Source organism: Sus scrofa, chromosome 12 (genome assembly GCF_000003025.6).
Source record: "Sus scrofa isolate TJ Tabasco breed Duroc chromosome 12, Sscrofa11.1, whole genome shotgun sequence".
NCBI classification, from domain to species: Eukaryota; Metazoa; Chordata; class Mammalia; order Artiodactyla; family Suidae; genus Sus; species Sus scrofa.
Genome location: NC_010454.4, coordinates 812,621 through 826,930, shown reverse-complemented (window position 1 = coordinate 826,930; position 14,310 = coordinate 812,621). Strand labels below are relative to the sequence as shown.

Sequence of the window (14,310 nt, the reverse complement as noted above, 5' to 3'; positions counted from 1 at the left end):
CTGGCCCAAGAACTTCCACATGCCGCAGCAGGTACGGCCAAAAAAAGTTTTCAATCAGTAAAAACTGGAGGTACTGGGTTCAAATTCAGTCAGTGGCCAAGTACTTCCCCCAAGTAGACAGCAAAGGAGGTCCTCGGCTATGTCCCGAGTCACACTCTGTCCCGTACGCCAGTCCCTGGCCCCTTGAAGGAGATAACAAGCATTTTACTCCAACTCCATTTCGAGTGGGAATCACTGTAGCCAGAAAAATAATGATACCAAGTAGTGGAAAATTCCCTCCCTCAGACCCAGCAATCTTTCTTAAATTCCACTTAACAAGTATTCAGGAGCTCCTGCTGTGGGCAACAGGATCAGCAGCGTCTCTGCAGCACCAGGAAGCAGGTTCAACCCCCAGCCAGGCGAGTGTGTTCAAGGATCTGGTGTGCCCGCAGCAGCACGGTAGGTTGAAAGTGCAGCTCAGATATGACACCTGGCCTGGGAACTCCAAGGTCAGGTCAGGCAGGCCCCCAAGCCCAGGACCCCTGGAAAGCAGGTCAGGCCGGCCCCCAAGCCCAGGACCCCTGGGAAGCAGGTCAGGCCGGCCCCCAAGCCCAGGACCCCTGGGAAGCAGGTCAGGCCGGCCCCCAAGCCCAGGACCCCTGGGAAGCAGGTCAGGCCGGCCCCCAAGCCCAGGACCCCTGGGAAGCAGGTCAGGCCGGCCCCCAAGCCCAGGACCCCTGGGAAGCAGGTCAGGCCGGCCCCCAAGCCCAGGACCCCTGGGAAGCAGGTCAGGCCGGCCCCCCAAGCCCAGGACCCCTGGGAAGCAGGTCAGGCCGGCCCCCAAGCCCAGGACCCCTGGGAAGCAGGTCAGGCCGGCCCCCAAGCCCAGGACCCCCGGGAAGCAGGTCAGGCCACCAAGCTCAGGGAAAGTGCATCAAGGAACAATAAGGCGATGCGGTGACCTCCACGGCTGGGAGTTCACCCACTACCCGCCTAACGCCTGGCCCCCCAAACCCTAACATTCACACAAACCCGCTGACTGCGGTGGGGCTGGTGCACAGCCGAGCGGGTTCTGGGCTCCGGCACAGGCCTGTCGGCAGAAATCAGTGCACACACAGGCCACGAACCGGGATTCAAGCAAATACACAACCTTCGATGGCGCCGATGCCGTGCCCGGGCGAAGTGCAGTGAGTCATCGCTGCGCTGCCTCAACAGTGCACCAGGCCTGCGAGGAAGGGCCTCCCTCCTCTGAGGACCGCCCTGTGTGCCCTGTCCCGTGCCAGGCGCCCTGCCACCAGGCTCGCCTCTTAAAGGCATGGTCACACAGCCACCCACGGGAGTTACGGCACGGAAATCTGGACACGTGACCCTGTGCCCGTGGCTTGGGGCCTTTTCAAAGTAAAGCTGCACCTGTTTGGCACAGGATTCAAAGATCCCTAGGGTGGCCTGGCCCGTCTTGCCCACCACACCCAGCACAGCTCCCTCTGCAGCTCCGGTGGCTCCCCAGAGACAGCTTTGGCCGTGCAGGCCCCCCCTCCCCGTGCCCCATACGCCCAGCACTGATGCTCCCTGCCTTCCTACCCCCTCACAGACAGCCTGCCTGCCTCTGTCATCACAAATCCTGAAGCCCCAAGGCCGAGGTTAATCCGCTTTTATTAAATGTCACCGATTCACGATCCGGAGCCAGTCTGTCAGCCAACCAGCGGATGCCCCAGCAGGCACCCAGGGTTCAGGAGGAACCACGCAAAACTTCTGGGGAAACAGCAGAAACCTCCAGAAAGGCGGGGCAGCACACTGGCAACTCAGCTCTGCCCACAGCGTTCATGGTCCCTACGAAAACCAGCGGGGTCAGCAGGGGACGGGCCGGGTCACCTCATCTCTGACTTTCTTATCTGTAAAATGCTGGGCTTTTTTTTAAACTCAGTGCATTGTATTACATTTACAGCTCTACAACGAACATCACAACCCAATGAAAATGCTGAGCTTTCTAACCTTCCGTTTTGAATCTAAGGGGGATGTCTGCCTGTCAGGTCTGAAAGGCACCTGCAAATCCCTGGGTCTTCGCAAGGTGGAAATGACTCCTCGTGAAAGCCATGCTTCCCACACGAGGAAGCCGGGCAGGCTGCAGCCAGACACAAGCAGCAGAGGCCCCGCCGGGAAGACCCCCTCAGCCGCCAGATGACACAGCGGAGCCGGACCAGCTGGGACACGCGCGGGGCCCCAGCCCGGTCAGATCAAAGGGAGCCGCGAGAGGGCGGCCGACGAGGGAGAGAGACTCGGCGCCCTTTCCCAGACCGGGTGGGAGCTGCGCCCGGGGCCACAGCCAAGCATCCCCAAGCCAGCAGCGCACTCAAGAGAAGAGGCAAAAGATGGGCCCGAAGTCGCTGCGAGGAGGAGCCGTGCCGAAGAGCCAGAGCCTCCCGAGCGCAGTGGGCCCTGCAGAGCGGCCGGTCCTGCCCGGCAGGGGCCGCCCCCAGTGAGGGGGCTGCAGGGGCTGCGAGCGGGATACACGGGGAGGAGGCCCCAGAGGAAGACGCCCTCCACGCCACCCTCAGGCCTCGCCGAGCACCGGGTGGGCAGAGGAAAGCACAGCCATCAGAGAGGAAGCCCAGGCTCCCCACCTGCAGCTGCGACAGCGGAACTAATCCCACTTTCGTTGGTCTGACCAAAAACGTGGAGGAATTGTTTTAGAACATGCACTTGAAAGTGCGCCCTTGGGAAAGCATTGCATGACCTCAATAACATATAAGCAGCTGCAGACGCTAGCATTTACGCAAAAGGACCGTTTGTTGCCAAGGCTGAAAGTCAGTCCCCAGACGCTCGCAAACGCGCCACGTAGGCGCACTGGCTGAGCAGAGAGACACCCAAAGCAAGGTCCCTTCCCCCCTTCCTCTGAAAGACTGAGGTGCCTTTGGCTTTCCACCCAAACACCTTTTTTTTTTTTTTTTTTTTTTTGTCTTTTTAGGGCTGCACCAGTGCCATATAGAAGTTCCCAGGCTAGGGGTCTAATCGGAGCTGTAGCTGCCGGCCTACACCACAGCCACAGCCACATGGGACCCAAGCTGCGTCTGCGACCTACACCACAGCTCACGGCAACGCCAGATCCTTAACCCACGGATCGAGGCCAGGGATTGAACCTGCAACCTCATGGATGCTAGTCGGATTTGTTTCCACTGAGCCATGACGGGAACTCCCCAAACACCATTCCTTATGCAGAAGAACCCAGGTCTGCCTCGGTCAAGAATACTGTCCTGTTGTTGCTCTGCAAACATATTTAACAAGCTGAACTGACAAAACATTTTTGTGGGACTTGAAAGTCCAGAGGTGGCTCGTCTCGGCCTCAGGACAGGGACTCAGTGTCGCACCCTCTGGAATCCCAGCATGGGCCTCGGGAACTCAACTCAGTGCAGGGGATCTTTCGGGTGCTCTGGGGGATGAAAATTAGGGGCCTGTGATCCCAAGCCTCTCCTCCTGCCCTTCACTGACTGCCAAATAGTCCCACCACCATGTGCAAAGCCTGAAATGAGAGAGGTAAGCAGCAGACGGACCTCAGTTCCACGGCAGGAACTTGCTGGGGGAGAGAACACTGCTGCATTGAGAGGAATGAAATGCTTTACTTGAATTTACAGCTGCCTTGCCCCCTTCTAAAAAAAGTAAATGGGGAGTTCCCACCGTGGCTCAGTAGAAATGAAGCTGACGAGTATCCATGAGGATGCAGGTTCGATCCCTGGCCTCCATCCGTGGGTTAAGGATCCGGCGTTGCCATGAGCTGTGGTTTAAGATGCAGATGTGGCTCAGCTCCCGCATTGCTGTGGCTGTGGTGTAGGCGGGCAGCTGCAACTCCGATTTGACCCCTAGCCTGGGAACTTCCAAATCTGCAAGAGCAGCCCTAAAAAGCAGGGGAAAAAAAGTACACAAATGAGAGAGAAAAAGAGAAGTCCAACAGCGTGTACTTAAGAGCTCTGCTAACTTTTAGAACCACATAAATGCGTCACATCCTGAAACTTAAAATCAGTAAGGACTCACCGTGAAATATAATCAGAAACAAATAAACCTATAACTTCATTATAAATTAACGACGTAAACACTATAGCGACTCTGTAAAACAGTATCTTGACTACCTGTCCTAAGGATAAAAACAAACACGCGCAGGCATATATCCTGCTCTAGGTAAGTCGGTTTTTTTTTTTTTTTTTTGTCTTTTTTTAGCTATTTCTTGGGCCGATCCCACGGCATATGGAGGTGCCTAGGGGTCCAGTCGGAGCTGTAGCCACCAGCCTACGCCAGAGCCACAGCAACGCGGGATCCGAGCCGCGTCTGCAACCTACACCACAGCTCACGGCAACGCCGGATCGTTAACCCACTGAGCAAGGGCAGGGACCGAACCCGCAACCTCATGGTTCCTAGTCGGATTCGTTAACCACTGCGCCACGACGGGAACTCCTGTCGGTTTGTTTTTCTCGGAAACACGGATGGGCAGCCCCGAACCTACTTTACGTGCAGGCTAGCGCCGAGCGGGAGGGTACCCACGCCGAGGACAACAGGAGCCAGATTTCGAGAGGAAGAGAAATGTGCGACGAACCCTGCGGTGACGGACTGGAACTGGAGATCTCAGTATAAACTCGGGGTTTTTAAAATTATTATTTTATTATTTGTTTTTTTTTTTTTTTTAGGGCCATACTCGCAGCATATGGAGGTTCCCAGGCTAGGGTTCAAATTCAGAGCTGCAGCTGGCTGCCGGCCTCCACCACAGCCACAGCAATGCGGGAGCTGAGCCGGGTTTGTGACCTGTGATGCAGCTTGTGGCAACGCAGGATCCTGAATCCACCGAGTGGGGCCAGGGATCGACCCTGCATCCTCATGGATACGCGTTGGGCTCGCTACCCCTGAGCCACAGCGGGAACTCCTAAACCCAGTTTTGAACACACGCTGACATGTGGATCTAGAAATAGATACAGATGTATATACAGGGCGTGCAGTGTCCTGGCTCCCGGCTCCTCCCGCCGAGAAAGCCAAAAAGCAATGACACTCCAGCAGCACACCTCCCCACATCTTGGTTTATGGAAAACACCTTCTCAACTAAAAGGAGCCAACACTCCTCACAGAAATGCCTGATTCCAGCCTAGGTCAAAGAAGCACTGATGAGTCTGGGACATCTTTTGGTGTCAAACATGAGGAGGTGCTCAAACTGTTGGGGACAAGGACACAGGGTAAAAGGACATAAAAACCAAACAGAACGGGCCAGATCTGGACAACAAGAGCACCAAAATAAATGATAGGAATGGATTATAACCTGTGAAACAAACATAGAATTAAAATGTCTACACCAACATAAACAACTGAATAAATTAAAACATGGAAGATTCGTCCTTACGGTAGAATTCCCACTAATAGGAGTTCCTGTCATGGCTCAGCGGAAATGAACCTGACTAGGAACCATGAGGATTTGGGTTTGATCCCTGGCCTCACTCCGTGGGTGAAGGATCCGGCGTTGCCGTGAGCTGTGGTGTAGGTTGCAGACGTGGCTCAAATCTGGCATTGCTGTGGCTGTGGTGCAGGCCGGTAGCTGTAGCTCCGATTTGACCCCTAGCCTGGGAACCTCCACACGCTGAGGGTGTGGCCCTAAAAAGACAAAAAAAAGAAAAAGATTCCAACTAATAAAAGCAGAAGAAATAATGTGAATGGAAATATCATCGCCTGGCAAGTACATTTATAATTTTTTTCAGAAAATGCTCACCTCCAGATGACTGGCAGTGTGGTTAGAAACAAGCTATGTACATAGTTTCAGAGTATCTCCCCACAAAATATTTACTATAGATAAAGGGGGAAATGGAAGCTTAATGATGCAAACACCTTGTAGATATCACCTAGGACAAAGGACCAAAGTTAGTATCAGAAGTAATAGGAACATCTAGACACTTAGGATGGAGGACAATGTGACAAAAAGAAAGTACACATGTGTGTGTGACTGGGTCTCTTTGATGTGCTGTAGAAAACTGACAGAACACTGTAAACCAGCTATAACGGGAAAAATAAAAATCATTTTAAAAGAAGTAATAGGACAAACTGGCATCATGTGCCTCCTGAGAGGGTGCAGAGAAAACACCATTCCACTGGTAAGGTTTTTCTCACCAAAAATACAAGTTATCGTAAGGGAACTTTGATAAACCCAAAGTGAGGAGCATTCTGCGAGACAACTGACTCATAAAGGTCAAGGAAAGACTGGGCAACTGCTCCAGATTAAGGAATGAGAAAACGAAGAAAACACGGATGGTCCTAGCTTGGATTCTGTAAACAGGTAAAGTCGTCGCAAGATAACTGCTGAGTTTGAATAAATCCTGTATATTTAGACTTTTGCAACTTGTATGTGAGTCTCAAATAACAAAGAATCACTCTGGACCAGCCTGCCTGGCCTTGGACCCGAGCTCGCCGGCTGCGGAACCGGCTGCGGAACCCGCTGCGGAACCCGGCAAAGCCTCTCGGCTCCGCAGCGCCCCGCTCTTCAGGCACCTGGTAGGGGCGAGTTAGGGAACCGCGAGTTCCCAAAACAAAGCGCGACGCCCACGAACGCCTCCAGTGCCCCGACCCCGGCGGCCGGCCGGGCGCTGCAGGGAACAGATGAGCAGGGAACAGCCCTAGCTCGGTGAACAGGGCTCCGCAGGCCAGCACCAATCGCGCACCCAGCCACGCACGGTGGGCCGGCACGACTCCGGTTTTCCAAGGAAAGCACGACACCCGCAACAGGTGGCCCGAGAGGCCGCGCCCTCCCGCGCTGCGGTCCCCCAAGCCCTGCACCGCCCGCGCCCGCGCCCGCGCCTCACCCGGAACGCCAGCCGCGAGCAGCCTCTGGTCCCGCCGCGTTGCCATGGTGACCTGAGTCCGTCGGCCGAGGTCCGGGCGCGCTCGGTGCAGCGCTCGGGTCCCGCCGGCCAGAAACGCGAGCTCCGGCGCCGGGTTCCGGGCTCCTCCCGCCCCCTCCTCCCACCGGACTCGGGCGGATCCGCCCAGGGAGGAAGGCCTCGGACTATCCAGGGCCCGGGGTCCTGGGGTGGACGGGCGGCGGCCGAGGCTCCTCGCAGGGACGGTCCTCCCTCGCCCAGCGGGACTCCGCGATCCCGCCCGCCTCGTAGCCCCGGGCTGTTGGTGGCTCCGGACGGGGCGGGGCGGGACTGGACCTGGCAGCGGTGGGGCCCGGGATGCGAGGGGCGTGGGGGTCCTGGGGCTGCACGTGGGCTGGAGCACAGTTACCGCGGGGCGAACGCCCGGGCCCACAGGACGTGGGGCGTCTCTCCCTGCAGCGTGGCTCCTCCAGCCGTAGAAGAGGCCGACACGGCATCCCGGGCGAGGCCGCTGGCCGCTGGTGCAGAGCGGGGGATGCCCTTTGTTCGGAGCTGTGTTGCACAGTGTGCTTGGCTTGTTTGGATTCTTGAGTTTGTGTGCCCTCATAACCTGTGCGTTTGGTGTTAATGTGTTCAATTAAGAGTTAAAAAAAGAAAAAAAAAACTCTCACAGAGGCAACAAGCAAACTTTACGCCAAGGCCCCCACCCGTGCTTAGGGACACCCTCCCCAGCATCCGAGGTTCCACCCAGGCTGAAGGGAAGGCAGCTGTCCCAACCAATGGAGACACCCACGCTCAGCCTCCCCGCCAGTGGCACCACAGGGCTCCGGGCAAGGATGGGCACAGAGGGGTGGGGGGGGACACAGTCTTGGGTCCAGTCCCTCCTCTCCAACGGTGTTTTCTCCACCCTGGCAGCCTTCTGGCAGCCCAGGGCAGTCCCCAAGCTGGTCCTGCCACTCCTGGATGAGCATCCCAACCTGGCTGACAGTAAGAACGGCTCTGCTTTAGGAGGCAGCTCTTGAGGGAAGTCCAGGGGGTATTAAATATCAGGCAGATCAATAATTCAAGACCCGTGGAAAGTGGAAGGTGTGAGCCTATGGGTGCAGAGAGCAGGTGAAAACAGCTCGGCCTGCCTGGAGGAGCCACAAAAGGTTCCCACGACCTTTAACCTACATCCTTCAGGCCCTGGGCAACCTTGCTGCCTCCAGACCTGGTTACCTGCCTGACAGTCCTGGTTCGAGTCCTAGTTCTACTTGTGGTTGCCAAGAGGAGGGGATGGCGGGGACTGGGGGTTTGGGGTTAGTAGATGCAAACGGTCGCACTGGGAGTGGATAAGCAATGAGATCCTGCTGCACAGCACAGGGAGCTGCATCTGATCACTTGCGACGGAACCTGATGGAGGATAATGTGGGAAAAGAATGTATGTATGCGTATAACTGGGCACTTGCTGTACAGCAGAAATCGGTGGAACATGGTAAATCAACAATAGTAAACATTTCTTTAATTTAATTTTATTTTTTTGCCTTTTAGGGCCGCACCAGCGGCATATAGAAGTTCCCGGGCTAGGGGTCGAATCAGAGCTACAGCTGCTGGCCTACGCCACAGCCACAGCCACGCAGAATCCGAGCTGAGTCTGCAACCTACACCACAGCCCACAGCAACGTCAGATCCTTAACCCACTGAATGAGGCCAGGGATGGAACCCACAACCTCGTGGTTCCTAGTCGGATTCATTTCTGCTGCGCCATGACGGGAACTCCCAATACATTTTTTTAAATCCTAGCTCTGCTTCAGCCTTATTACAACTTTCTGGGACTCTGCTTCTTCATAAAGCAGGGACAACGCCCAGTGGATGCCCATGGATTTGAGGATCAGAAGCTACACAAGGGCTGGTTCAGCCCCGGGGAAGGGGCTCTGGGGTGTGTCTATGCAAAGCCGAGGGGCCAGAGGACGTGCTCCTTTGAATAAAGATAAACAGGAACAATGAACACAGGCTCTGTACCTCACCGTCCATGCCCTGAGACCCACCCCAGCAGAGCCCTGTCCCCGCAGAAGCCCCCACTAACGCCAACCCAGACTCCGACCCTAGCACGAATCCCAAGGGTAGCCCAGGTGGAGCGTGGCCTTGCTTCCCGCGGCAGGGCCAGCTCCCACCACTTCAACTGCCCAGCATCCCAGAACCTCTGACTCCCTCACCTAGCCCCACCTAAGGCTTCTGAGGGGCCAGGCCCAGAGAGATGTGGCACACACACCTGCGCCCGGGCGTCACACAGCCACAGAACAGCAGAACCAGCGGTGGTGGTGGGGTCGCCACCCTCCAAGGGGCCTCGTCACTCCTGGCCGGCCCCGTAGCCCCTCCAAGGTCTTCCATCTGGAGTTCTGGGGCTCTGGAGCCCGGCCCCTTACCTGTGCCTCACATCCAGGAGCCCAGTGGGGGTGGAGAAGGGACATGCTGACACCAGGCCCTGGCATGGGCCGTCTCTGCCCATCTCACTGCCTTGAGTGCCCGGCGCCTCTGTACTGCCCAGTCCCCGGGCAGGCCCCTCACACCCCGCTCACCTGACCAGCCTTCAGTGACCTCCCACCCAGTGGCCCCCTGGCCATCAGGGGCTCCTGTCCGCTGAGCCCACAAGGCCAAGGCCGGCAGCAACGCACAGTGGGCCCTCGTTTCTGCTCTGACTGCTCTCTGCCCGGCTCCCTGCCCTGTCACCACACGGGTCCAGGCAGACCCACACCCTTCCCGCTCTGCCCAGAATGCCCTCTGCCCCCCTGCAAGCCGGGTGACCTCCGGCCGGCCTGCCGCACCCCCCCTCCCCCGATGCCCAGGGCTGGCTGGCCATGCGTCTGTCCTGTGGTAGCAGTGACAGGAACCACAGGCCAGGGCTTGAGGCAGCAGCTCTGGAGGCCACAAGCCGCAGTCAAGGTGCCTGTGGGGCTCTGGTCCCGCCCAAGGCCCCGCTGGGACCCTGACCCGCCTCCTCCCTCAGCGGCAGAGGCGTCACCCCACGGCCTCCCTCCCCCCTGCCGTCTCGCATGTTCTTTCCCACGGACGCAGGTCCCCACCCTGCTCCAGCGTGACCTCTGCCTCACCGACTCCACCTGGGTCGCCCCACGGCCGTGAAGCTCGCCCCACGGCACTGGGACCGAATGCTCTGGAAGAGACCACCCCTGAGGCGGTCAGGCGGCTTTGGCCAGGCCAGCCTCCCTCAGGCCACCCTGAGGTCACCGTCACAGATGCGAGACAGGACAGTGGCTGCTGAGGGCCTGCCCAGCCCCCTCGCGACCGGTGTAGCCAGGACCCGGCTGACTGCGCGCCCCAGGCCGCCAGCTCCTGCTGGTGCGGGAGCAGCAACACGCAGCAGCCCTGACGGCGGCCCAGCGCCCGGCCGGGACCTCCCCGGCTTGCCCTGGGGGGCCCTGCTGCCCTGTCTCATCGCCCCCTCAGAGTCACCTCACAGATGGGGAACCCGAGGCTGGGGTCCAGGCGTGGCCGAAGCTACCAGCCTGCGCCCATCAGCAGGCCCCGCGCCCAAGCCCAGAGCCAACGCTGACACGGGGGGCAGGCTGGGTGGTTGTGGGGGCAGAAACCAGGACAGTGCCCATCAGGGGACAGAACAGAGCCTGACCTTGGTGGCCATCGAGGGAGCCCTGGGTGGGCAGCCTGGCCTGGCAGCTGGAGGTCCCCCGGGACGGAGGATGTGGGGAGCGCCAGGGGCGGGCCCAGGAGGCCCCGCTTGGACTGCCTGTGACTTCAGGACCTTCCTCCGGTCTTTGGCCTCAGGGCTCACGGTGCTGGGAACACAGGATCTGGGTGGGGCAGGCTTGGCACCGACCTGCGTGGCCACGAGCAGGTCAGTTCCCCCTCGGGTTAGGAGGGCGCCTGCAATGGCCGCTCCACTGGTTCACAGGCCCCAGGGCAGGAAAGGCCGGGCTGCCACCTGGGCCTCTGCGTGTCCTTCTGAGCCTCAGAAGGGCAAACCCCTGGTGGGGCCGGAGGAAACAGCAACCAGCAGGGGGCTCCAGTGGGAGATGTCTTTCACCTCTACAGGTGCCAGGTTGTGGCCGATCGGCCGGAAGATTCCCTGCTGCCTGCAAACCGGGGGGGGGGGGGGGGGGGGGGTCAGGGGGAAGAAAGACTGGTGGGGGGGGCATCCTCACGGCCCCACAGCCAGGAAGGGACTTTGGTGGGAAGGTCAGTAATCCTGGAAGGGACAGGAGAGGGGACCAGGGAGCCCAGTGTGGCCATATCCTAGAGGTCAAGGCCTGGACCATGGACACGGGATGCTCGCAGGTGGGCACCAGGAGGGGCTGCGCCTTGCAGGTCAGTGTAGCCCCACACGGTACTGCGCAGGACGCTGGTGCCCCCACCGCAGCCTGCGAGGGGGTTCTGGGGCCTGGGGGCTCCTGGAGAGTTTGCCTGTCACCGAATCCCCAGAGGCCATGAGGTCCACCCTCCGGGGTGAAACAGGGGCGGGGGGGGTGGGGGTGGGGGCAGCGGCCAAGCACAGTGGGGACAGGACGCCTTCCTGACTGGGCCACCCTCTCCCGGCTCCCCCAGGCCCTGGGCCGCGCTCGCTGTGCTGAGTCACTGGGAGCCGAGCGCTGCGGTCGGCGCAGGAAGGTTGGGCAAGGCCTCGGCCTCCCGGCAGCTGGCACACAGCCCAGCCCCAGCCCCGTCCCTCCGCCCCACGGTGGCTCCCTGGCTGGCTGCTGGCCAAGGCCAAGGCCTGGCTGCAACCCCCAGCTGGCCTGGACAGCACTCCTGGAAGGGACGTGGTGAAGGTGGAAGGGGGCGCGGGCTGCGACTCCCACCCTGCACCTCAGGAGAACCTTCCAGGGTTTCCGTGTGCCGGGCAGGGGCTACAACCTCTGTCCCCTGGGGCTGAGATTAGGGGGTTAGTGGGGAGCTGTAACTCCAGGTGCCACCTGGAAGCGGGCAGCCCGGGTGAGCGAGCCTGATCCCTAGAGAGCGAAGTCGGGAAACAAGGGGGCCCACAGCTGGCTCAGCCCTCAGCAGGTACGAAGATCCCCAGTGAGCGGGAGGTCAGGGCCAAGAGCGTGGGCTAAGTTACCGGGGCCACCGGGCAGCCCACCTGAGCAGCGGATGCCTCAACGGTGGCCTGGGCCAGCAGGTGGAGGCCTGGGCCAGGAGCGGGATGGGAGGCTCCCTCCAGCCGTGGCACAGGGCACGGGCTGCAGGGTGGCGAGGAGGCCGGACCATGCGTGGAGGCGCCAGTTCCTGAAATCCCCACTGGTCATCGCGAAGGGCCAGCCTGGGCCAGGCCCACCAGCAGAGGGGCCCCCGCAGCCCACCCTCAACAGACTCTGTCCCCAGTCCTTCCCTGCCTGGCCGCTCCACCGCTCTTAGCAACACCTCCCTCAGGCCACGGCTGGTGGGGGCAGACAGCGGCAGGCTGCGGGGTGGGGGTGCACGGGGAGGAGACCCCGAGGAAGAACGGGCCTGTAGGAAGCCAGCAGAGCGGCTGTCTGCTGGGCGCCTGACCTGGGCGGCTTCCGGCAGGAGGGGAGGCGTGGGCAGTGGGGCCCATGGCTGGAAGGTCCAGGAGGCTTCAGGGAGAGGAGGGGTGTGGACACAGGGAGCAAAGAGGGAGGTGGGAGGCTCCGGCTGGTGAGCAGCACGAAAGGACAGTTCCCACCCTGACCCACGCACCCCCAGGTCCCAGGCCCACCCAGGACCTAGCCGGGCTCTGAGGAGGGGCAGAGGGAGCCCTGACCCCCTCCTGCCCTCAGCCCCCAGCTCGGGATGGAGCAGGGGCAACAGAGCCCTAGCGTCGCCGGCGGGGAGTGGATGAAGAGGACTGGGTCTGAGGGCCTGGGGCAGCAGGTGGGGCAGGGAGAGCCCAAACCCTAGGGGCTTGCCCTATCCAGCCTCCAGGCCAAGAGGTTGGGCTGAGAGCCAAGGGCTGTGCCCCCACCCACCGGCCCACCTGCCCAGCCTGATCCCAGGGAGAGATGGGTCTCTTGCATGGCCTGACCTGGCCTGGCCTCCCTAGGCGAGTGGCCTTCTGCTCCACATCCATCAGTAGGGCCTCCGGCTCGAGGCTGCTCATCGGCCCCCTGTGGCCCACAGGCTGGAGAGGACAAGGGTGGGGGCAGGGCTTTGCGGCTCTGGGAGTAGGAAGGGGAGCCTGCGGCAGCCTCTGGACCCAAGGGAGGCCTCTGTCCTGCAATGCCTACTCCAATTTAAATACAGGGACAGGCTTTTTTTTTTTTTTTTTTTTTTTTTTTTTGTCTTTTTGCCATTTCTTAGGCCGCTCCCGCAGCATATGGAGGCTCCGGGGCTAGGGGTCCAAACGGAGCTGTAGCTGCCGGCTTACGCCAGAGCTACAGCAACGCGGGATCCAAGCTGCGTCTGCAACCTACCCCACAGCTCATGGCAACGCCGGATTCTTCACCCACTGAGCGAGGCCAGGGATCGAACCCGCAACCCCATGGTTCCTAGTTGGATCCGCCAACCACTGCACCACGACGGGAACTCCAGGACAGGCTTTTTTTTTAACTTATTTTCGTAGTTGTGAAAGTAATAGATTAACAAACGGCACTGAGATGAGTGGGTCTCCAGCTGCCAAATAATGAAGTCTGATCCGAGCTCACGTCACACACAAATGTCTCCTCAAGGCTCGACAACCTAAACCCAAGGAGCGAGACCCAAACATCCTTGGAAGAAAACGTGTGGTAAGTCTTCAAGGCAATGGCTTCTGAGCTGTGACACGGAAGACACAGCAACCAGAGAGACAAACGCCTTCTGCATCAAGGGGCAGAGTCAGAGGGTGAAAGGCAAAGAGGCCCAGGAACATGCATCTGATAGGGTCCAGAACACAGAGGAAACTCAGCCAGAAAAGATCATCGAATTTAAACAATGGTCTAGGACTTGAAGAGACATTTCCCCAAAGATGATGTGCAAGTGGCCAGCGAACTCCGGAAAAGATGCACTGTCACTGGTCACAAGGGAAATGCGAATCAAAATGAGAATGCGAGACCGCTTCGCGCCTGTTGAGATGGTTTGATTTTTCTAAAACGGAAACTTGCCCGTGTGCTGCTGGGAACCTACAAGGGTGCAGCAGGGGAGTCCCTGGGTTGGCTCAGTGGAAATGAGTCTGACCAGGATCCATGAGCACCCAGGTTTGACCCCTGGCCTCGCTCAGTGGGTTAAGGATCCGGCGTTGCCGTGAGCTGCCGTGTAGGTTGCACATGCGGTTCGGATCCTGCATCGCTGTGGCTGTGGTGTAGGCCGGTGGCTGCAGCTCCAATTTGACCCCTAGCCTGGGAACTTTCATAGGATGCACATGTGGCCCTGAAAAGACAAAAACGGGGAGTTCCCATCATGGCTCGTGGCTCAGTGGTTAAAGAACCTGACGAGCATCCGTGAGGACTCAGGTTCGATCCCTGGCCTCGCTCAGTGGCTGGAGGATCTCGCGTTGCTATGAACTGTGGTGTAGGTCGCAGAGGTGGCTCAGATCCCGCGTGGCTGT

General features: G+C 59.3%; 1 protein-coding gene across 2 annotated transcripts in view; it reads right to left on the bottom strand.

Moving 5' to 3' along the window:
* Positions 1 to 7,597, bottom strand: part of CCDC57 (coiled-coil domain containing 57) — a 77,329-nt gene extending 69,732 nt beyond the window's left edge. Inside the window, exon 1 of one of the 2 annotated variants that reach the window (XM_021066370.1) lies at positions 6,801 to 7,597. In XM_021066370.1, coding sequence (XP_020922029.1) covers positions 6,801 to 7,425 — 625 coding nt within the window. In that variant the 5' untranslated portion in view covers positions 7,426 to 7,597. The remainder of the gene's footprint in view (positions 1 to 6,800) is intronic. The other variant, XM_021066369.1, reaches the window with a different exon arrangement.